Source organism: Alligator mississippiensis, chromosome 11 (assembly GCF_030867095.1).
Source record: "Alligator mississippiensis isolate rAllMis1 chromosome 11, rAllMis1, whole genome shotgun sequence".
In the NCBI taxonomy this organism is placed as follows: domain Eukaryota; kingdom Metazoa; phylum Chordata; order Crocodylia; family Alligatoridae; genus Alligator; species Alligator mississippiensis.
The window spans coordinates 7,166,542-7,191,408 of NC_081834.1; the positions used below are offsets into that span (position 1 = coordinate 7,166,542).

Here is a 24,867-nt window from a genome sequence, read left to right on the forward strand (position 1 = left end):
GATTGACCCTGTGGTTGGCATCAAGTCCAGGTCCACCAGAACGCTATGCAACATCACAAATGCGCGTAGTACAACAGTGACGGTGCTTGGGATGAAACTGCTTTCTGGAAATCTCTAGCTCTCTCCCATATTGCTGTATTGACCAAGAAGCCTGGAATCCATGCAAGCTTTCTAGTTAAGAACACAAAAATAAATAAAGACTGGTTTTTAAAGTATCCTCCGAATCTCGAGGACTTGTATTTAATTTTAGCTTGCTTCTTTTTAACTAGTTTTCTTATTCCTGTTTAGGATTCAGAACCCATTCATGTTGGTTCTCTCTTTAGCTTCGTTCCTGGTCAGTTGTATTTGTATATCTTGGAATCTGAGCAAGGAGTGGAAAAAACTAGCTCAGGGTGATAATCAGAGAGTTCACTTGGCAGCGGAATAGATTTCTTCATTAAAAATAATTAATGTTGCTTTAGGGAGGTTGGAAACCAGCCAACCATAAGGGGACCTCTTGTCAAGACTCACGCCAAGGACCTTCAGTTATCTACGAAGAAGCCAAGTACGTTAGGAATCCAGGAATCCACACTTAACATTAGTAATGTAATGTCTACAAGATGAGCGCTACACCAGCACAGCCACCAAGAGACAAAGCAGAATTTTAAATCCAGAAGAATGGTATTTCTCAGCCTTTTCCATATGGGGACCAACTTTTCTCCCCACAAACTCCATCCCATTTAACTGGGAACTTTTCCAGGTTAGCAACTACCTGCCACTTCTTGCAAATCCTCCTGGATGGGGCCAAGATCTCAAGTTTCAAACCTGCACAAAAAGCAAACCCATAATATGGGAGCATGATCCTAACCTGACAGGAAATTGCCTCCCCTTGGCTGTGCTTGTCGTACATGTGAGGACTGAGCAAGGCAGCCCGACTTTGGATAAAACAGAAGTCAGCATGTTATAGTAACACCGAGCTGCTATAGGAGATCTGTGGCCAAAAAGCACCAAAGTGCTTTACAAGGAGGGTCGGTATCACTGGCCGAGCATAGGCAAGTCTCAGTAAACTGGAAGCATCATTTCTTAAATGATGAAAGAGTTGATCTAGATTTAAGCAATCCCAAGTGTAAGAGGATTCTTTCAATATTGCTTAATGAGGGTGGGGCGGTAGATCCTGGGGTGCCCTTTACTTACAAAAGGTGATTTTCACCATAACAAGGTTGGAGACCACTACCCTGGAGGGTAGGGCTAGGATGCAGTGAGACCTACACAAATTGAAGTATTGGGCCAAAAGAAATCTCATGAGGTTCAACAAGGACAAGTGCAAAGTCCTGCAATCCCCCGCACTGGTACTGGCTGGGCAGCAGCTCTGCAGAAAAGGACCTGGGGGTGACAGAGGACAATAATCTAAATAGGAGCCAGCTGTGTGTCCTTGTACAGAAAGCTTATGACATACTGGGCTGCATTGGTAGGAGCGTTCCCAGCAGCGCAAGGGAAGTAAATATTCCCCTCTATTCAGCACTGGTGAGGCCACATCTGGAGTCGTGTGTCCCGTTGTTGGGCACCCCACTATAGAAAGGATGTGGACACATTGGAGAGAGTGCAGCGGAGGGCAACAAAATGCTTCAGGGGCTGGGGGGCATGACTTCTGAGGACAGGCTGGGGAAACTGGTCTTATTTAATCTAGAGAAGAGAAGACCGAAGGGGATTTAATAACAGCCTTCAACTACTTGAAGTGGGGTTCAAAAGAGGTTCGAAAGAGACTGTTCTCAGTGGTGGCAGATGATAGAACAAGGAGCAACCGTCTTAAGTTGCAGCAAGGGAAGTTTAGGTTAGATATTAGGAAGAATTTTCTCACGAGGAGGGTAATAAAGCACTGCAACAGGTGACCCAGAGAGGTGGTGGGATCTTCATCCTTGGAGGTTTTTAAGACCCAGCTCGACAAAGCTTTTGCTGGGATGATCTAGTTGAGGGTGGTCTTGCTTTGAGCAGGGGTTGGACTAGATGTGACCTCCTGAGGTCCCTTCCCGCCCTCATTTTCTACGATCCTACTATTCTAGTTCCAAGCATCCAAAGTGAAAGAGACTATTTTGACTTTGTTTTCTTGGGGGGGGGGTGTTTTAAAAATCACCAGATGAGACTATATTAAATTTCACCTTTCAAAGGCTCCCATTTTAATAGTGAAAAGGTAGTTTTCACTACCTTTTCACTATTAAAAATTCACTAACCCTGATTTGGTATTTTCATTTAATACAGTGCTCCAAGCTGAATTCTACTTAAATCAAGGGAATGACATATGAGTATGGATAGGCAGAAGACAAGGCATGGTGGCACCTTAGGTCACTTTTACATGTGCTCTGGGGGCGAGGGATGGCACTTTAATTAGAGCAGTTCTGAGAGCCACTCTGAAGCGCCACAGCATCTCCTCTATCAGCATGCCCACCCTTCAAAATGGTGGTGGGGGGCACTTGAACTAAAGCTTGTTCGACGAGCTTTAATTCAAGCGCTCCCACTGCCATTTTAAGTGCAGGGATACAGATACACGAGACACAGGAGCCTGCCGGAGCACGGTAATTACCACACTCCAGCAGACTTGATTAATTGAGCACTAGTCTGTGCCTCTATACTAACAAAGGGCTTTAGATACCTCGTACAACCATTAGCCATGTATGACTCTGGCACTGAAGTCTTGCTGACTGCCTGTTTAAAATCAACCAAGCAGCACTTACTAAACTGGAAGCATTCAGAGAACTAGCTGCAACATCTCCCCAGCAAGATAAACCCGCTGGGGGGAAAAAAATTGTAAAAGGCATTGATCAGCTAAAAGCGGAACAATGGGAACCCCCTGAAGATAAATGACCGAACAACATGATTTCAGACTCCAAAACCACAGTGTAGCGGAGCCAAGCACATAAATGCAGGGATAGCCAGCTTGCGACAGCCCGGCTCACACAGGAAGGGACTTAGAGTGAGGAATAAGAGACCTTCACGTGGTCTCTGATGACTCAAGCGACATGGTGGAAGCCACTGTTTGAGGAGACCCTGAACTCCCTTTTACAGCGCAGCTTCTACTTCCCTACCAAGTCAAAAATTTTCATCACACTGCTCTGAAGGAAGTTCCCAACAGACCAGGCATACTTGGTGAGGAAGACAACAGCTGCAATGCAAAGTGGGGGCACGCATACATTTCTCTAAGCGCAGGGGACATTCAGGGTACCAACATGAAGATGAAGCTTCTTTGAGTGAGAGGAGTATTATCAGATAGCATGTCCTCTACTTACTGGAGTGATAGCCCCACAGACACCCATCGGTTCGTGCCTGGTAAAACAGACAAAATTCTCATCTGCAAAACAAAAAAAGTCAAGACATAAAGGATCAAAAAAAAATCAAAGCCATTAGTGTTATATAACTGCACATATGTATTGCACTGGTCTGGGATGAAATCACAGAACACTGTAACGTGCTTTTATATAAAACAGACTGAAGCCCTCTATTAATAAAGTCATTAAATTAGCTGAATCTAGTCTGAAAGGATCATGGAGTCAGGCGGAGATGGAAATGACGTGTGCATGCTAGGAACCCATTCAACTCCTAGTTACACATGGGATGAACGATGCTGTCTTTCATATGGGTTTGTTGAAGGTCGTCAGTGAATTTCAAAATGTGCATCACATCCAGCTACTCACTTCATCCCAGACATCCCCTGCCCCTCGGACATGCCAAGTAAGAGTGCAGTTCTTCATTGATTTTTTTCGGCACAATGAATTATCAATGCTTTTTACAATTAGATTTGGCTGAAGGCAGGATTTTCCAATTAATATTTCAAAGACAGAATTGTAAAAACAGATCTCTCAATATTTTTATTTTAATTAGATTCAAAGCAAAAGTTTGCTTTACTTTATTCAAATAATACGGCAAAACTCGCAGTTCACAATGAAATTCACCTTAGTTTTTCCACCAATAAACTTCAAAGCTAAGATTTTTTTTTTTATTATTATTAATCAAATCCGTTTTCCTCTGATGATTTTCAGCGAACCCCCATTTTTGCTGGTAATGTTTGCTGGCAAGGTTTTGATCAGCTCTAAATGATGGATTTTGGATGCAACCTTGAGCAAGGAGAGAGAGCTGCTCTGTAGGAAGCAGATCTTTAAGCTACACCGAATGAGTGCGACAAAGCGATTTCCTTCATGTAGGTCTGAACCAGGAGCGGGCAAAGTCCAGCCCGCGGGCCGGATCAGGCCTGTGGCGGACTCCAGTTCACAGGAGCCCCTGCCCGCATTGCTGCAGCCAATTTCCATGGAGACCCCAGGAGCAGCGGGGCCATGACAGTGCCAGGGTTTCCGTGGAGGAGGCCAGACACAGCAGTGCTGCCAGGGCATGCAACTGGGCAGGGAGCTGGTCCGGGACTGTGCAGCAGTGCCAGCACGGGCCAGAGCCAGGGCAGAGCTGCAATCCACTGCCCACTTGTGTTGGGCAGGGGTGTGCGGGCAGCAGATCACAGCTCTGTCCCCAGCTCCGGACCATGCTGTCACCGCTGCAAGATCCCAACCCTGGCCCCGGAGCAGCTCCCTGCCCTGCCAGCGCTGCTTGGACCCATCTCCATGGAAACCCTGGCCCACGCCATCATGGTCCCGCCGCTCCTGAAGTCTCCATGGAAACTGGCCACAGTGACGCAGGCAGGGGCTGCTGGGAAATGGAGTCCGACCACTGGCTGGATCCGTCTTTTTGCCCACCCCTGGTCTGGACTCTAACCCTTCAAGCCATTGCTGACTGTACAGAGACAGCAACTTCAGTCTTTCAGAGGCACCAGAATGAGGAAGCATCCTCTAATCTCCTCCTTGCAATGCTCTTTTCTGCCAATCCCATCGGGCATCTTGAGTGTAAAAGAAAAGAAGAGGCAACGAGCAGCTCCGTCACAAGGCCAACACCCTCGTCATTTTAACAAAACCACTTGCTGCCCCTGAAGTCACACCTGTCCTCACTTAGGTGCCCCCTGACATCTTCTCTTGGGTCCACCCTCCTACTCCTGTGACGTGGGTGTCTGGGGCAGAGGCAGCACATTAAACACCTCCCCTACAGCTTGCATCCAGCCCCTGCCCCCTCCGCACACATACAGCAGGTATGCAGGCAGAAATAAATCTCTCGTGGCCATGCTACTTCTTCATCCGGGAAGGTGCATTTTGCAAGCACCGAGTGGGATTCAAACACCAACTCTGCTCCCCATCACAATCCTTGTCAAGTCTCAATGGATGACTTAGCTAACTTCCCTGTCAGTGCAGGACTGGTCCTGTTTAGCTTTAAAAGAGCCAAGTCCTGGGGCTTCCAACATTTATTTCCTCACTTTCCTTGTAGGACTGAATGGGGGGACCATACTATTTCCCTTAAAAAAAAGGCTGACAGATCTTGACACCCTAAAGAATTTAACACCCATTTTTAATAGCATTTTCAAAATCCATCCTATACTATTTTAGCAGGAAAGGAATTGCCATAGCCTAGAGAACAGTCCTAGAGTTCTGCGGAAAGTGCAGAACTTAATATAAAATCCTAAGATATTTCTATAAGGAATTTCTTTTCCCCACCCCACTCCCAGGTCTCCAAATGGAAAGTCCTTGCCCTGCTTCTCTCAATCTTTCCTTGGTCTTCCAGATTGAAGGAATTGTTCATTGCGAGTTCAGGATCACTCGTCAAACTTACCCACTGGAATGGTTCTGCCTTGGATTTTATCAGCCCATCCAGCATAATATCGGAGCGTCTTTATGCAGCCTTCTAGGTCAATGAAATAGGCCTGAAGAAAAGGTTTCCCCGTGTCCATAGTTTCCAAAGTCTGCAACACAAATCACATGTATAGTCAAGTACTTCCTAATATTTTCTTAATTTTTTTTTTATATATATATGCACTATGACAAAGTCTCTTCCCTTCAATGCATGAGGTCAGTCTCACCCTCTTACACAGCGGGCATGGACTGTTTAGTGTCCCAATTATCATGGTTCTAGTTAAAATAAAATACTTGGGGGAGGGGGGGGAAGCACAATCACTCCCAATAGCTCTGGTGTACATCCAGAATCTCTGTAGAAGCATCTTGTGGGGAGACCCTACCCGGGACCATATGGCTGTGCATCATCAGCTGGGTGCAGATGCTCAGAAGTTAGGAAGCCTTTGATGCAAAGTTTTATTCTCACACTTCTTCAAAAGGAGACTGGACGCACACTGTGTTGAGGTTACTTGACCCCAGCAGTCTTTCCTGGCCAGAGCTGAGGGGCTGGACCCAACAATCTCATGAGGTCCCTTCCAGCCCTAAACGTCTGTGAATCTCTTGCTGCCCTGGAATCTCCAAGATCCAAATCCAGCCTGCCTGCTTTTTTCTGGGAGTCCATTTTGCTTTGGGAAATAACCAATGAAAAGCCTCTTTTGTCCATAGGAAAGTGGAAAACATGTTTGTGCGAAGATGATGATGATCGGGTCATAAGACAAGGCGACGATGAAGAAAACGAAGATAAGGTCACGGCCTGCTGCCCTGAACAAGCTTTAAGTTCTAGGCAGGACTCAAAGGGACTCTTGCCTCTCTAAGCAGACAGGATTATTATCCAGTTTGAGCAGTCTCTGCTAAAGAGACCGAATATTTTTTATAATCTAGGGCACCGCTTCAAAAACCACCCACGTAGCAATTTGTAAGGGGGAATGACTGAAAGTGCCGGACAGCAGGTCAACCGGGGCTTCCTAGCTTGTTTATGGAACATGAAGGGCCTCATAAAATGTATTCCAGGAAAAGAAACCAGAACCGGCAAGCGGTGTTATGGCCGTGCGGCTTTGGGCAGGCAGACTAGACTCTGCCCATCAAGATGGGTCAGAATATCTACGTTTCCAGCAGGGCTGGGGCCGAGTCGCATGGGTCCCGTCCTGGATATCCCCTATGCTCCGAGCTATTCAAAACAGGGGTTTCGGCTCTTCCCCTTAAGTAGATCCAAGTCTCTATAAAAGTTGGTGTTGCCTTTTGGGCAGGGAGAAAGAGGGTGGATCCTCTATCCACTAAGGCATGCAGTCACGTGGTTAACTTCAGAATAGCCTCAAAAAATCCTCCGAGAGCAGGCACGACATTCCTGATACTTAGGACAACAACTAATAGGAAAGAAGCAAAAAGATGAATCCATTTCTCTCCGTCCATCTTGGGAGAGAGGATGGAGATGAATTGTTCTCTGTGGCTTTAGGGGACAGGACTAGGAGCAATGACCTCAAGCTGCCACAAGAGAAATCTGGGTCGGAGATTAGGGGGAATTTTTTGACCACAAGCATGATCAAGTATTGGAACAGGCTACCTAGAGAAACTGCAGGATCTCTGTCCTTGGAAGAGGAAGCTAGACAGACACTTGGCTGGGTTGGTTTAGTCAGGGCTGATCCTGCCTTGAACAGGGGGCTGGACTAGATGACCTTGTGGGGCATGGTTGTGCCAGATGAGCATGGTTGTGCGGTATGTGGCATTGCAAACACATTTGCAGCGCCACATATCTCGCAGTCTGATGTTCTCTGCGTTGCAAGGGTGCGCTGCCCAAGTGTGTGCTGCACCGGGTTTTTTTTGACCCCTGGATATCCTGGGGGTTCTTAAAAAAAAAACAAACCAAACCACGGGGGAAAAAAAAAAAAACAACCCAGAGCAAAACACACTTGGTCAGCGTGTGCTGCTGAAAAAACAGACTCGGCCCACCTAGAGCCATGCTCTGCTTCCAGCTAGGCTCCACAAAGCAGAATCGCTGTGGCTGGAGCCCCAGGAGGACCCCAGGTATGGCTGCTGGGGCCAGCACAGTGCTGGCCCCAGCCTCCCTTACCCGAAGTGGGGTAACCTTCTGCATGCCAAAGCGCACGAGGACCAGTCGTTCCCCAAGGACAAGCAGCGGCAGTGCAAGGTGTGCCAGCGCTACTTGTCTCCAGGGAACCAAACGTTCACGGGCACCTGGACGTGCCCATGGAGTCCTTTCCAGCCCAACTTTCTTATGATCTTAAAAATAAATAGAGATAGAGGTACAGGTCTAGTGGTCCTTTTGAAGGCACCCAGATCTGCAGTCTCCAATCTCACGTTTGAAATTTGTACTCTCTCAGATGCATAAGAGTTCCTGGTGTGCTCCTAGCATGCTTGTATCGCACACTGCCCTGCAGCACTCACCTGCACTGGGGAATCAGGCCAGGTTAGGTCTGGCCTGTATTGGACAAGGTGTTGATGGGGGAAAGCAACAGGAAGAGGATGGAGGTACAATTCACACTGCAGATGCAGCGATTCTGGAGCAGTCAATTCACAGCGGATTTAAACAAAAAACCCAGCGAAGCAGGTGGAAGATTCTGCATGAGTCATGAAAGCTTTCCTGCCACCCAGAATAGCTTCAATAGCTAGAGAGGAAGGTGGGGTCCCTCAGACAGCCCCTTTGATGTGGTTCACTGTAGAGGACAAGCATGTTGCTTCAACCTTGCCATTGTTATTTGTCCTCTCTAAGGTTCTCAAGAAACAAATCAACTCAAGGTGGAGATGGTGCAGGCCAATCAAGTCCTCCTCCAACAATGCAGGATTGTTCCTCATCCAAAATCTGACAGAGGTTTCTTTCACCGACTTCCACATGGGCAACAGGCCTCTGAGATGCTACGGAACCGGTTGCCTGTGTCATTTATGGGGAGGGAGTTGTTTGCAGCTTGTTTGATCTAGGAAGTTGGTTAGAAAAATATTTGCCAGCATAAGACAGTAGCCAAGGAGGAGGATGTTGCACTTCAGGCAGGACGTGTTTGTTCGCACCACTAGCGTCAAGTTTGCTCAGGGCGTTGACGTGTTCGAGGGCTGCTGGCAAACCTGGGCGCTGCCCGTTTCGTCTCCATCACTCATGCGAGCCCCCTGCATTATGCCAAGATGCAAGACATCTCCTGTGGGCACCACACGTTCCCCATGACTCCAAGGGCGCAGGGGCACTCGGGGCCAGGCAGACACGGGCCCTGATGGCCCAACCTTGGCTGCCTTTACACACAAGGGCCCCCATTCTGTAAGGAGTTTAAGCCAAGTCAATGCCACTTCAGCCATACATGTTCTGTGATGTGCTGAGCACGGGCATCCTGCTGGGTGGCAAGCAGCAATGGGACTGCCTTTGGCTGTAGTAAGGCTGGAACGGGCAGGCCAGAAAGACGATGTAGTGGCCAAACACGAGAAGGGCTTGACGGGGATAAACCAGCCTGACTCCTTGTGAGAAGAGACAAGGTCAATGCTTGAGCCCATTGGTTCTGGGCAGCTACCCCGTCAGGTTACCCAATAGAGGGGATGGGGCTGGAGCACAAGCAGCTTTTCTAAGGAAGCCAGGTTTTCCTGCTCCTGGGGCATGAGGGTGGGGTGCAGAGAGGCCTATTAATCTGGAATGGGGGGGGAAAGTTTCAGCTGTGCTTCCAAGTTTTAGCTCTGCTAAATTCAGGGGAATTTAGATTTGGGCCCTCATGTTGGTAGCTCTTCTTAAAGGAGTCAAAAAGTCCTTCAATGTCTCTTAAAAATATACATACAATCAGGGGTCTACTTAACTCGTAGCAAGACAAAGCCATTTTTGCAGCTTGGTCGCAGCATAAAGAGCCGATTTTATGGGCACTTCCCAGCAGCCCCACCCCTCACTGCCGACTGGAGGAGAGGCATATACTGTATAATTTGACAGCAAATTCCGCGAGAAGTAAATTATATTGTATACATATCATAGTATGATAAATCGAAGTATTAAATTAAAATGTAAATTGAAATGCATTATAAATATAAATTTATATACAATATGAATTGTAGCTTATATCATCATAATGATATGTAGCATTCTACAAAAAGTTTAGAAATACTAATTAATGCTAACTTGAATAGAAACCATGTTCACTTTGCTGACTAGAGACTTCACTTAGCCTACGGCGCTAGCAGACACCAGCTCTCAATCACGTGATCCAAGCTGTGGTTGTTTGCTGTCTTTGCACCGCAGTGAGCCTCGAGACACTCTAAAACAGTCTATTATATGAATAACACACTGGGTCGGTTTGTTTAAGATTGATTTTTGTGGGAAATCACCGCCGATGCAGTATTTCCTGGCGATCGCAGACAGCTCCATTTTTTGCAGTTGCTACAAAACCTGTGAAACCGCGAATTAAGTCGACCCCTACACACAACTCCTTCGAAAGTCCCTTTTTCCGTGGGTCAGTGAAATCAGGGGCTTGGGAAACGAGATCTCTTTGCAACCGCGATTCTCCTTTGGCGTACGAGGGACGCTACAGAGAAACCACCCGAGACGCGACACGAGCAGGCCCAGCTGCCCAGCGTCCAAGGGGCTGGTTGTTGTCCGCCTGCCACTCTTCACTTACCGCCAGAGTGACTCGGTCTCGCTCGATGAGGTCGGCCAATTTGTGCAGCAGCCTCCCGCGGTTCAAGACGTCCATTTGTCTCCATGGCGATCCCCTCTGGAACGCGGCTCTTGCTGCTTCCACCGCCTTGTCCACGTCGGGCTAGAGCAACCACACACGAGCGCAGGTTAAAGAGGGTCAACAACTGCTCGGCGCTACAACCCGGCTGTGAGCACGTTACTCGCAGGACCCAGCTGCTGCGATGCCCGATCGCCTGCCCCGAGTCTCCTACTTCCCTCCTGACTTTGGCACTCAGCCTGCAAGGTGTCAGCTGACCTCGCGGTCCTCGGAAACAGGTCTTGTTGGACCTGACCAAACTGGAACCTAAAACTTCCTCTTTTGACAAGTCAGCGAAGCTCTTTTACAGGCAGGAGCAGGGACATTTATGGAGCTGGGCCAAGATCTTTTTGTATCGCCTACTTTGCTACCAAAAGATGGAAGGAAGACAACATCAGCGCCCAAGTACGAGCCCCAAACAGTTTCTGAGCAGTGGTTCTCAACCTTTTAGACTCCAGTACCCCCTCAGAAAATGCCAGCCTGCAGCGTTCACTCATTTCTTGATTATAGAAGAATTGCCCTATTTTTTTCTATTGCAAAGAACTCAAAGAGACCGCAAAACCAGGTCAGAACGGTTTTTGATGCAATGGAGTCCTATTTGAAACGGCTAGAATTACCTAGTGCCCCATACCTAGCAGCGCTAATATTGCACGGTACCCCACAGTGCCCTTACGAAGATCTCGTGGCACTCGAATGAGAATCGCTGTGTTAAGAGACTGGACAAGTGTTCCTCTGGCTCCAGCAAGAGGTCTGGTGTTATTCTCATCTTTACAAACCAAATCTGGATGGATCAATATCTTTAAAACTAAAATGTGGGAAAGAAAACGCACTTGCAGCATGGATATTATTATGGTTTTAGCCAAGGGAATAATTATAGTTCCCAGACCCCACTGGACAAACCAATTTCCCCCCCCATGCAAACCCATAATTACTCCAGTCAAAGACAATTCAATTCACCACCCCCTCCCAAAAAATAAAATAAAATAAAATAAAATAAAAAAATCAAATTCATTAAGGACTCTAGACCAAGTTTCTTAACAACCAGGTGTCCCCCATTACGTAAGGCTGGTAAGTGATCTTACTCATTGCTGAGAGCCTGTTCCTCAGCTAGTGTAATTAGGGATCCATAGCCATAAGTGGTTATTGCTACTTAGAGAAGTAAAATAAGCATATTTGGCTCCATTTCTGTATACTCTTCATACGCTTACTCTGGCCAACATCTGCCTCATTAGTTTCTCTACCTCCCCGCCTCCACTTCCCTAGGCTGTACATTGATCATATTTTTAAAATGCAGGCAAAACCGTGACTCCAATGAAACTGGTAGGAGTTGCAGACAGCTCAGGATGCAGCCAAATAGACTTTCACATCAAACTGTTTACAAGGAAACCTGTTTTGTACGACATCTTCTAGCATACACGTTACACTTTCTATAATGAACGTATGCTTTCAGGGGAGGGGTGTGCGTGCGTGTATGTGCGCACACACAACGATAAGTAATATCACTAGCAATCAGACATGAAGATTTGCAAAGGAGGCTGCAACAAACACCACCGCCTGAAGTGGCATCTGCTTACACACACCCAATAGGTATTTGGCCCCCTCTCTCTTTACAGAAAGGATTACACAGTATTTATCAGCCTGTTTTCCCAAGCAGTTGAAATCAGGACTCCACCCTTGCTGGAAGGGCAGCAGCCAGGCTACGGCATTGTCAGAGACCCAGGTTAGTTTTATTTCCAGAATTAAGGTGGAAGTAGCACATGGCAGCTAATGTGAGGGAGTCCTCCTGCCGGCACGCATGTTGGATCTAGCCAGCTGCATTCACAGGAGGCCTTGGAAGGACCGCGTGGTGCCGATCCCGACGTCGCTCTGGCTGCATCATACATACACAGACCCAAGTGCTGTCATCTACTCTGTTTGGCCCCATCAATCACAGACGAGAAGACCCCAGCAGGCTCTCCGCTTTGTACACCCCCCCCCCCACTTCATTTAGCTGCTGAAATTAGGAACTAAGCCTTGAAAAGAAAAGAAATAAAGGCAGGGTACAAGGCATAACGAAGCGTTAGCTGCATTCCTTAGAATGAGAAGTGGTTTTAACACTAGCGATGGGACATGCAGACTGCAGAAAGCAAGGCAGAGTGGCATCCTGGAGACTGGTTCACAAAGGGACAAGTTTTTGAGTCAGTGGGACTATTTCTGTAGCCTTTCCTTTGAGTCGAGTCTGGCCCTGGATGCGCTTGGAGCCGAGGACTCTGTACCTGTGGGCAACTCTGCGTCCTGTTGATGGAGGGGGCAATCACTACTGCCACAGTCGCCATCTCGTGTCATTAAGACCCGATCCCTCCACGACCTACCAAGTACAGAGTGCTTAAAGCTATAACACAGCCCCCGGTGCTTCACGTGTCACAGCACTGCTCTCCTCCAAAGGCATCAGTTCCTGATAGCACACCTAGGCTACAAAATCCCCCAACACAAGTTATTCATAGGTATGACTCACATGCTGAATATTCAAAAGGTTATTACTTGCATGCGTACAATGCGTGCTCACAAACCCACAAAACGAAGCGTCTGAATTCAAACCAGCCAAAACAAGGAAATTCTCAGGTAAGACTGAAATGCCGTTCATAATCCGCCTTGTTATGACTAGGCATTAAAAACGGATCCGAACGGTGCGTTACTTTACGTTGATGTTGCAACACGTAGGCACAATGCGAGACAATGACAGTCGCAACTGTCAAGGTGCCAAGGACGAAACGTGGCACTTACACCCAGGAGGAGGCCTGAGCCTGACTACTTCCCATCTAGCTAGGATTGATTTTGAGTATTGCACACAAGGACTTGGGTTAAAAGTAAGCGGAGGTTGCAAAGCGGAGCACCGGGGAGTTTGGAAATGCCCAGGAAACCTCAACTTGCTCTTCCCTGACTTCGGGTATCTGCATATCAATCCAAATCTCTAATTATTACTATTTCTTCCCTCCACCACTCTTGCCTCTGTATATGAGTTAGACAACTTCCACCTCCTTGGTGCCTAGCCCCCTGAGCGCTAATAAAACAGGCTCCCTCCTCTCAGCTGTTATGCCCAGTGCCTACATAGGACATCACAGGTAGGAGAAGCAACTGCCTGGAAAGCCTTGCTCATCTCCAGGTGGGGTAAGGATGGCACAAGGCAGACCATCCAGCGTGGCTGAGCTAGGACGGGACTGGGCATGCCCAGTGCAGATGGACCTTTCAGAAAATTTAGCTGCCAAACACCTTAAGTCTCTAACCAAGTATGTGCCTACAGAAATTGTGCCTAGACACAGGACTGGATCAAATGCAGGCATTTTCATGGGACCAGGTTAATCCATGGGACCAGGACAACCCCACAGCCAAGCATCAAGTCTCTGCCCCCCCAAAATTGGGGTACTGGTGCTTCTTAATGAAACAGTTCAACGAATTTTGTTCAATGGAGACAAAAGGCTGCGTAGGCTTCCCTAGTTTCTTTCTGGTAACCGCAGAGTCATTTTTGCTAAAACTTTTAAAAATAACAGCAGACAAGGCAGACATCTGGCATGGAAAATTTCAGCCCGACTAGTGAAAAGGTGCAAGTTCCACCCAGCAGTGGAAAATCTGCAGTAGCACAAGCCGTTTTGCCTCCCCCAGCAGCTCAGGGCAGTCAGCCTCCCATGCACGTTCTTATTTTGGAACACAAAGCCTTAAAATGCCATCCATGTGCCCCATGCTGATGGTACACCTGGGTTAAGGTTTGCAAGAGGCATTATCAGGAGCAGCACAGCTTTAGCTAAGGCTGCCAGACATTTCCCATTTTAAGAACCCGACTTTAATAGCATGTAATATTGCAGATTTGCCACTGATGGGTGGACTCCCACGTGTGCAGAAAACCAGCATGCAGCCTAGGCCCCACTTATGCTCTTAGCCTTCTGCTTCTGCTGCCCATGCATGGGTTTCAGTTTTCTGCATTATCACAAACAAATGGCAATGGGCTGAGTATTTTGCATGGACATATGTGCCAGGCTGGCGTGCAATGGTTGAGAGCTGGAAGCAGGCTGGCAACTGCCTGTTAAGCAGCAGAATGTCACAGAGGATACAGATATTCCCATGCCAAGCATCAGCCTGGCAAATGCGAGTGCCCAGCTCTTATTATCTGGTAGATAACAAACCCCACCACATCCAATAATGAAAAGGTCAATCGAGAGTTGTGTGTCCCGTCTCCTTCCCACCCGAGATTTCCCTTATTTTCTTCTCCCCAGCAGACCGTCACTGAGAACAACTCTGTTTTAATTTCCTAACTAAAGAAAAACAGCCAACGCAACCTTTGCTCCCAGCTTAATAAAAGGTTGGATGCATTTCAGCCCTAAAGCAAGTTGTCATCACTATGTTATTAGTTGCCAAATTCCCATCCTTGCCTGAAGCTTAAGCAAATAGACTTTACTTGGGGGACTGATAGCAAGGTTAGGCAGGTGGCATCCCACCCCAACAACCCAGAACCAGGGCAAGAGGCAGCCACACAGCTGATCCTGACCCACAACTTCAGTACCAACTACTAAAGCCACCTCCCTGAGGGTCTTAGCCCAAACTTCTGCCTCTTTAAGAGACCCCACTAAGGACCACGGCAGAAGAGAGCTCACAGTAGGGTTGCCCGAAACAGCAGCATTCTGCTTCGAGGAAACAGTGTTTTGTTTCGACAGCACCACTCCGTTTCGTTTTGTCAAAACAGTTTCGCTGTTTCGAGGTTTCGCCCATAGGTTATGATGGGGAAGCACGAAACTGGAGGAGCAGCAGCCCCTGTGATCGCAGCCAGATCAGGGGCCCGCACCCCCGGGGGAGTCCGGCAGAGCCCCACAGCCCTCCTGGGGGTGCAGGCGGGAGGCTGCTGCAGCCACCTGGGACCGGTGCTGGGAGCAGAGCCCAGTGAAGGGAGGTGGAGCGCAGCCCTGGCTCTCCCCTGCCTCCCACCACCGGGCTGCTGCTTCATAACTCGAAACGTTTCGACTGGCCTCGTTTCGTTTCGAAGCTGTTTCGAAGCCCTTCATTTCATTTCGATTTCGCTGTTCTGAGCTTGAAACGAAATAGCCGGCGAAGCTTTGCGCAGCCCTCCTCCACAGCATTTCTCGGGTTATGAACCAGGTCAGCCTGAAACTTCAGATGGGCAGGACTGAAATAGGGCTGGGCTTATCGCAGCAGTTTCAGTTCGCACAGGAATCTTTGGTTCCAGCCACAGGGACGTCCCATGATTTTGAGTTTCACAAACTAAGGGGATTCAAAGCTGCAAAGCAGAATTCAGCAAATCTACCCAGAATGGTACAGCTGTGAGCTCCCAACAACAGGCCTAGGCACAGGCACTCTCGTTCCTCCAACCATACCCAGTGATGTGGGCAGGGAAGCTGGGTGTATAATGTACGCAGTGGAGGAAGAGGCAAAAAGCAGCCAGAACTAGCTTGTTCGTGCCCTGTAGAGATCAGTCCATCTCAGTCACCGTGGAAATCTAGAGGGCTTCTGCAGTTGGGAGCCCACGGGCTAGTTTCTCTTAGCAAGGCTCAGAGAAGAAGTTTTCCACTGACAGCCTCATAAGGTAGAAGGTGAAAAAAAAATAAAATCACCCTTGTACTCAGGAGGGATGCAAGTAAGGAGGGCTCTGCAGATGGGCCAGGAGGTAGCCTGCTTTGCTTTGCTCAACAGTTTTCTTTAAACAGAGGCTCTCCAAGCAAGCTGGAGTATCCCAGCAATGGCTGGGTGACTGCTCAAGGAGGCATTTAGCTCACATAATAATAGAGGAGCCATGGCTTCTGCCGAGGAAAGCAAAGTTCCAGCAGGGTTAGCATCACCCCTGGGTTTAGACAGCCTTTCTAATGAGCTGCAATTATGTGTTACATACAGTGAATGCAAGGGAATTGTAGGTTATCTTCCTCCACTGCCTCCAGTGTACACCCGGCTTCTCTCTCCCCGTCCATGTGAATGGGTGGAAGAACAGGAGAGTCTGCCGCTGGGCCCCTTGCTTGAAGCTCACAGCCATAGCTGCAATGCCCACAGAGGTTTTCAGCCTCCTGAATGCCGCAGCCACCAAGGCATGGGTTACATCAGGAGCAAGGGTGCTTCTCCCAGCACGGAGGCAAGTTTTGAGCTTGTATAACCCTCTGCTGCTCCCCAGGACAACATCCCCAGTGCCCTCATGCATTGCGGATGAGGAGGGGGCTCTGAGCCAAGAACCACAGAAGGGGCCACGTCTGGGCAGCCAATCTGCCTGCCCAGGAGCCATGAAGTGTGGCTCAGTCACAGGGAGACTAGATGACACCCTTTGCTCTTCAAAGTGTCCCTCACCACCCTCCTGCTATGGAGAACTTCAGCAACCTGGCTGTGATGCCATATCCTTAGCAAGGAACCAGCCTTTCAGTCACCTGGTGGGTGAAGCACTCCTCTGAATCTATCCTTCCTACTACATCAGGCTGTTCTTGACCCAAAACAGGCAGACCCTACAAGACAATATAGCCTCCGACAGGTCAGAACGCAGAAGACGCTAGCACTTATTAGAGAAGGTTTTTCTTTTCTTTAGATGAATATGGGCGGTTACTTTTTCGGATACTAAAGACCCAGTCCTGCTCCTGTTACTATTTCTCCCCTCCCCATTCCCATTAGAGCCTCTTTGGCCAGCTCTTGAATCTATCCTCCATGTATTGAGAAAATACCAACTTCTCCTACTCATCTTTTGGTCATCTGGACAACTGCTTCTCCACAGTAATGACGCACGTCCCGAGAGGGGAGCCCAGAATCCAAGGGAAAAAGTGTTTTTTAGACCATCTCCAAAAATAAAACGGGCGTTGCTCCTTGGAGCACAAGCTCTGGCCCCCATCGAGCAAATGCAAGTATTTCCACCGAAACCCCTGAGCTTACTCGTGTGTGCAAAATTAAGCAGGCACATAAATATGTGCAATATTGGGACCTGAATTATGTCAGAATTATAATGAAAGAGGGCTGCTTCGGGTGGGGTGGGGAAAGCGGCTTAATCGCTTCCAATTTTAAAGCCTTGCAAGCCACGTTCTGTATCGCTCCTTTGACTCAGACTGTTACAGCAATCGTCATTCCTATCGGAGATGAGAGACTCTTAGGCTTCTAGTGAAGTTGGACATAATTGATCCCATTCTCTGTAATCCCTTTGAGGAGGCAGGCCAAGACGTTTAGTTATCGCAGGCCTAATGCCAAGCTTATTTTGTAAAGAAAAAGAAAAACAAAGGAATCTAGTACGCTTTCCCAATCCATGCACGAGTTACCCAGCAAATCTTACCTTGTCTCCCTCCTGTATATCGCAGATTTTCTCCAGAGTCGAGGGGTTATACGTGGGGAACGTCTTGCCACTTATGGATTCGTGCCATTCGTTGTTAATAAATATCTAATGGGAGGGAAAGGGGGGAAAAAATAAAACAGAAAACAAAACCACACGTCCATGCATTATACACAGTCTTTCAATGCTCAAGTCTGTCTCTGCAGGAGCTGTAGAAATCCAGGGAAGTTAAGAGCATCGAGCACCTTTGCATGATTTGGCCGTACGCGATTATGCTGCTGCTGCCACGTTTAGCCGGCGGGCCAAGCCAAACCAAGGGCTGTGTGCAAGGCCCAATGAAGGGTGCGGGGCAGGGGGGAACAAGGAAGGTGGGGGGCAGGATTGGGCTCACACAATAAAATTCACATGGTTGGGTGTGTGACAGCAAGTTTATTTCAAATGCATCTTTTCAGAGAAGCTCCAAGAGGAACCTATATGTTTTGAGCAAAAAACAAACAAAAAACCCCAAAAATAAACAAAAAAACCCCCCAAAACTTTTTGTAATAGTGTAGAGCACACACGTTCTCCATGCTGCGAGTGAGCTGCTAATGGCTTGTATTTTACTCCCTCCTATCCCTGCTGGGGTTCCTCCCCAAGGAGTTCTCCAGGATTTGCCACTGGAGAACGTGAAATGGGGCCCCAGCCTCGTAACCCTGCATCACCCGAAGGCCCTTCCCTCCACAAGGGCACTCGGGTTTTGTCAGCAGGACATAAGGTGCATCTAAAATGTGTTCGTATATGCAAATTAAAAAAAAAAAATTTTAAATCATAAATGCTTAAAATGCTGCATGTCTAAAGCCCGGACAAACAATCCCAACTTTGCACACCTAAAAATCCACTAAAGTACTTTTAACATTTTAAAAGCAGTAAAAAAGTTTTGTGATTTAATGCACAGATATGTATATGCAATTCCCCACCCATCTTTTATGTACACTTTCATCTTGTCAACACAGACGAAATAGCATATTGCCCATTCTTTTGGAGCAAAAAGGAAGCTAAACCCCACATAAATTGATATAGCTCGCCTCTGGTTAAGAAGCACAAGTGGGAGATTTAGCTTAGTTGAACAAAAACGTTCTACCTTGCTAACGTACTCTACAAGTCAACAGCTTGAATCCTGCACCCTCATGCATTCAAAACTCAGAGCGGATCATACGTAGTTTCGCTTCTTTGCCCAGTTTGAACCCAAAATGATTATCTTTTAAGAACACTGTAAAAAATATTTCTCTGGGTATGTCTGTAGATATCGGAGGTGGCAGGCACCCTAGATGGGACTGCAGTAAGTGGGGGGGTTTAGACCCACCTGTTCTTAATCATTCTCATTTTTAGAGAGGGGCGCGATTGCAAGGCTCGGTGTAACAAGATGCCAAAGTGAAGTTTGCAAGAGAACTCACGGGGCAGAAAGTTTGAAATATCTTGGTGCTCACAAACACCACCACGGAAGTACCTGGGTTTAGGGGGCTAGCATTTGGGATGCTAATTACTTACCAAATAGGAAAAGTAAAAGCAGGTTCGTGGAAGGCAAAGAAAAATTGGGTCTTCATGAGCCAGAGAGCGCACGGCAAACCAGAGGGATACAGGAAGGTCCATGAAGTTATAATGGGATATATACTACAGCTAAGAACTGGGAGTTGCATTTTATTGCAACAGATTGAGTGTTCATTCTGGAGCAGGGAGTTGGAAAAAGGACGCAGTCACTACAGCGAATGAACGATGGATTTACAGATTTCATTATACAGGCTACGCTGGCATCAGCCCGAGATTCGCAGCAATGTTTGGGTTTCTGATAAGAAGCCACTCCTCGGGCCGGCGCACAGCATGGGGCGTTGCTGTGGTCTCCTGTTGTTCTTTAAGATATTAAAACTTTGGGAAGATCATTTGGGACCAACCATCACTGGCTCCAAAAATCACGAGAGCGATCAACAGCTTGTAAGATTTGGTTTTTGAAATGACTTCAATTCAATAACTCACAGAAATAAAGACAAGATTCTGGCTCTGCAAATGGATGGAAGCGGTTGCAAAACAGCTGTAAACATCTGGGACAAGTTGACAGAGTTTGCAAAATACCTCTCCTGTCAAACTTATACTTCCTAGAATAAACTGAATCTCGATTCCAACTTCCCTCATCAGATTTTAGCACTCAAAACACACAGCAGAGGTAGAACTTGCATTCATAATTCAATAATATGTACCACATCTAAAAGGCAGTCTTTGTGAAGGTCTAGATATCTTCAGAGGATCCTAATTCTGTACAAAATCTCAGGAAAGCCTACCAGTGAAGTCAGCAATTTCCCCCCCCCACTTTGGAAAAAAGACTGCAGCAGGATGACCCCTAAAAGAGGGAGGATTAATGGTTCTGGGCATTTTTAAAAAACCAAAAACAAAACAAAATAAAAAGCAGGACACTCTTGAGCACTCAAGGAGAAAATTCCTCTGCTGTGTGGATGAAGTGGAAATGAATCCTCGAGAGCTACTTGTAACCGGGGAAGCGCCATTTCTAAAATGTTGCGCCATCCCAAAACCAAGAACAGAAGATGCAAGTTGCAGATAAGCACAAAGCCCCAGCTTTAAAAAAAAAGGTATGTAGGGAAGCTTGTGGATTTAGGAAGGATTTGTGTCCAGCGACAAATTAATAAATGGCCAATCGCCCTCGATTCCTTTGGCAAGGACTAGAAACAATATTAAACCGGAGAAACTGGTGCCACTTATCTCTAGTCATTCTCCTGCAGCTGGGGGAACACATTTAAAATGATATATCTTTTCTTTACTAATGGATTCAGATGCCGTACAATGCTGAAAACATGAACCGCTGCGTGTTAAATGTTCGAAAGCCTTCGTCTTGTTCAGTCCGACGGACCACTGGGAAGGAGCAGATCGAAGTTATACCTGGAGGAGTCTCCCCACTGAAAAAAAATCAGTCTATTTAACAATCAAAAAACCAGAGAGTTCGCTACTACAGTGCTGCAACGCCCGTTTCTGCATCGGCTCTCAATTCTCCGCCGTCAAGAGGAGCGGACCCCGGGGGTCTCAAAGTCACAAAACCAGGAGGAACCTCCCATGCAGGGCATCAAGAGCACTGGAAAGTATAGTTTTCGAGGCAAGTGGGCATTTTAAGAGAGAAAACACTATCCATTAGCCTAAGAATTCGATTTTTGGTCTGGCGTCTCTGCAGCCCAAGGTTTAGCCAAGCTAGAAGGAGGTGGTTTTGTTTTATTTAGGGGTTGTGGGGCGGCAGGGGAGCTTGGAGATCAGACGCTTTGAGGGGGGTGAGAATCGATGCCACCGGGAACGCTGGCAGCATCGCAAGATCCCATCCTGCAAGCTGCAGCGTGCCTACATTTTCTATAGTATCTGGCAGAAACTCGAAGGCGCTGAAAGCACTTCACAGCACAAAACCCGCACGCACCTTCCTACGCTACAACCAGAGGGCCTGATCCTGGCACCAGCAAAACCAACGCAAACGCTCTCGGGGACTTCAGTGGGAGCCGGATTCAACCACAGAAAGAACTTGCTCCATCCCAATCTGACGTTAGCGGGCGCAAAGCACTGAGAGGTGCTCAGCAGCGCATGGGGCCGGCTCTTGCCTATTCGATACGATTCGGAAACCCAGCATCACCCCGTTCGTCAGCGCGGATGACGCACAATGGTCGCGAACGCAAAGTATTGTCCGAGAAGAAAATGGATGCCTAACAAAGAAACCGCGTCAGCGCTGCAATTCAACAGACCTGGGATGCCGCGCCGGCTGGTGCTGAACCGATCCCGTGCATCACAGCGGGGAGTTTTAACGCCAGTCGGCAGCAGAATTTTTGCATTTATTTTAAGTTTCCGAAAGTGTCATTTTAGCAACCAATTTCACTCCGTTTCCTGAAGCTGTTCCGTGCGGGCTCGGGCGTCCCTAGGACCGACACTTTCTGCTACGTATTTGACATCCCGCGCTAAATTTCTGCGTGTGTAAGTGCATGTGCGAGACACAGAAAATTAGAACAGAGGCATCCATTGTGTAGCATGTCTGTGTGAATATAAGAGCACAGAGATGTTGCACAACCTCTGTGGGCTTACACACACAGGACGTGCAGCACGTGTGTGTGTGTGTGTGCGTGTGTGTGAAAATATTAGAACACAGGCATAGATTGTGCAGCACCTGTGTGTGCGCACACGCATGTATTAGTACACAGGCATAGACTGTACAATGTGCGTGTGTGTGTGTGTATGTATTGGAACACACACATTGTGCAGCATCTGTGTAAGTGTGTGTGTGTGTGTAAGGACTGCACACAGGGTGTGCCTGTGCACGTGAATATCAGAACACAAACACAGGTTGTGCAACGCGTGCCTCCGAGCGGACACAGACTCTACGCTGAGTGTGTGTGTGAGCTCACGCACGCGTGCGCCTTACAACACACCGATTGTGCATCCCCTGCGTAGCACAGACGAGGCAGTGCCCGCGTGCCAGAGCACAGACGTGTGCGCACGTCTGTCAGGTCGCGCCGCATCAGTGCGCGCACACACACGCGTGCCCCGCAGCACAGACACGGGTCGTGCGGCGCGCGCGTGTGCACCCCAGCACACGCGCGCGCGGGGGCGAGCTGTGCAATGGGCGCATCGCAGCACCCCCGCGTGCGCGTGTCACACGCGCGTGCCCCGCTCACCTGGCAGTGCTTCACCTCCAGGCTCCGGGCGGGCCGCGGCAGCGGCGGCGGCGGCGCCCTCCTGTCGGGCTGCCCGTTCTCCACGGCGCCGTTGAGCGCAGCCATCGCCGGATCGGGCCCCGCGCCGAGCCGCACCGCCCGCGCCCTGACAGCGCCGCCGCCGCCGCTTTAAGCCCTCGGCGGCCCGGCCCGCCCGCTCATTGGCACCGCCCGGCAGCGCGCCGCTGCCCATTGGCTGCCGCCCCCGCAGGCCCCGCCCCGCCCCGCCCCGCCCGCCCGCGGCTTCAGGGCAGTTGCGGGGGCTCCGCAACCCCTCGGCCGCCGCCGCCGCCTCCTGGCGCCTACCAGGGGTGCCGGCCTCTCGCTGGGGTGCCCCAGAGCCTCTCAAGGGTGATGGCATGTTTCAGGGGTGTCCCGAGAGCCTTTCAGGTGTCCTGGCATCTTTCAGGGGTGCCCCGAGAGCTTCTCAAGAGTCTTGGAGCCTTTCGGAGGTGCCCTTGAGAGCCTTTCAGGGGTGCAGGCATCATTTAGAGGTGCCCTGAGAGCCTCTCAAGGGTGCTGGAGCCTTTCAGGGGTGCCCCGAGAGTTTTGCAGGTGTCCTGGCATCTTTCAGGGGTGCCCCAGAGCCTCTCAAGGGTGCTGGAGCCTTTCGGGGGTGCCCCTGAGAGCCTTTCAGGTGTCCTGGCATCTTTCAGGGGTGCCCCGAGAGCCTCTCAAGGGTGCTGAAGCCTTTCAGGGGTGCCCTGAGAGTTTTGCAGGTGTCCTGGCATCTTTCAGGGTTGCCCCGAGAGCCTCTCAAGGGTGCTGAAGCCTTTCAGGGGTGCCCCGAGAGTTTTGCAGGTGTCCTGGCATCTTTCAGAGCTGCCCCAAAAGCCTCTCAAGGGTGCTGGAGCCTTTCAGGGGTGCCCTGAGAGCTTTTCAGGGGTACAGGCATCTTTCAGGGGTGCCCCAAGAGCCTTTCAGGGGTACAGGCATCTTTCAGGGGTGCCCCGAGAGCTTCTCAAGAGCCTTGGAATCTTTCGGGGGTGCAGGCATCTTTCAGGGGTGCCCCGAGAGCCTCTCAAGGGTGCTGGAGCCTTTCAGGGGTGCCCCGAGAGTTTTGCAGGTGTCCTGGCATCTTTCAGGGGTGCCCCAAGAGCCTCTCAAGGGTGCTGGAGCCTTTCGGGGGTGCCCCAAGAGCCTTTCAGGTGTCCTGGCATCTTTCAGGGGTGCCCCAAGAGCCTCTCAAGGGCGCTGGAGTCTTTCAGGGGTGCCCCGAGAGCCTTTCAGGGGTGCAGGCATCTTTCAGGGGTGCCCCGAGAGCCTCTCAGGGGCCACAGGGTGTCACAGCACTAGGGGTGCAAAGAGAGGAGGGGTAGACATGTACCTTACAGACTAGCTGAAGGGCAGATGTCCAAAGAGGGTCCCTGAGCCAGCGCGGATGGATTGTGGCCCTTCGCGCAGCTGGGTGTAGGGAGACGTAGTCATGTTAGTCTGAAGTCCGGCAGAAGGCGGGGTCCGTCTGCCCCATTGTCTCCTCCTGCTGCACCTTACATCTAGTACACAATACATTCAGACAGGCCAGTCCTCCAAAGTACAACCGGCCACAAGTGCAGAGTCATTATCACAGAATTAATAGGTTAATAGTACAGTAAGTTTAGCCCAGCCACACCTGCAAAGTAATTGTCACCCGATTACAAATGACTGGCCAGCTACAGAAAGAGCCAGCCAGCTATCAAGTTAGTGCTAGAAAGTGTGTAACAAGTCTATAGCTGGTTTTTATCATTTGAACGTGTACTAGGGCCCTTATGGACTAACCAAAGGTCTGAGCATCTCTGAGCAAGTTTTTTTGGTTAGTCTCTAAGGTGCAGACCTACCCTGCCTTCTCCATGACTTCAGACTACCATGGTTTGCGACATCTCACAAGAGAAAGCCAACTAGGACTCCCTGGTGTTAAAAACACTCTGACCTGTTGCCAGGTTTCTGAGCTCCTTAATTGCTCTGTTACTTTTCTGTCGTGGCAAAGAAAGATGAAAGCAAAAAGCTGGCATTTGCCAAGGGGTGTCTCGTGTCGAACAAGCGGCACTTTGGGTCTCAAAACAGCAAGAGGTCCCTGCCCTCCGGGGAGCCGGGTCAGCATCTGCCGTAGCCTGAAAGCAGTGCTACGCTGGTAGCGAGCAACCCACACCGCGCCTCCCCGTCACCGGGGACGGGAATGCAAAGGGAAAACGCCAACCGCAGTCTTCACCTCTAGCCCCGACTCTGTGGCTCAGCACAGCCAGCCCTTCCCCAAGGAGGAGACGAGCTTGGCAATGAACCAGACTCATCTGTAAAAAGCTATCCTCGAGGTCACTAACCCTGCCAGCTCAGAAAACACTCCCTCATCCCTCCATTGATCCGGGTAGAGACATCCCTGTGCCTTTCCTCAAACAGGCATGTCCCAAGCCATTCAGTGCCTTGTAAATGGAAACCAAAAGCCAAAACTCTTCCCGGAGAGCCAGACC

The 24,867-nt window shown here is 49.1% G+C and overlaps 1 protein-coding gene across 2 annotated transcripts in view; it reads right to left on the reverse strand.

Annotated features, from left to right (window-relative positions):
• The window catches only part of ALDH1A3 (aldehyde dehydrogenase 1 family member A3), a 50,273-nt gene extending 27,743 nt beyond the window's left edge, over window positions 1-22,530 (reverse strand). The window contains exons 1-5 of one of the 2 annotated variants that reach the window (XM_014605951.3): window positions 22,385-22,530; window positions 17,700-17,804; window positions 10,328-10,468; window positions 5,674-5,803; window positions 3,261-3,322 (exon numbers count right to left, since the gene is read on the reverse strand). In XM_014605951.3, coding sequence (XP_014461437.1) covers window positions 3,261-3,322; window positions 5,674-5,803; window positions 10,328-10,468; window positions 17,700-17,804; window positions 22,385-22,489 — 543 coding nt within the window. In that variant the 5' untranslated portion in view covers window positions 22,490-22,530. Of the gene's footprint in view, window positions 1-3,260; window positions 3,323-5,673; window positions 5,804-10,327; window positions 10,469-17,699; window positions 17,805-19,223; window positions 19,341-22,384 lie in introns of those variants that run through there. The other variant, XM_019477697.2, reaches the window with a different exon arrangement.
• Window positions 22,531-24,867: the final 2,337 nt, after the last annotated feature.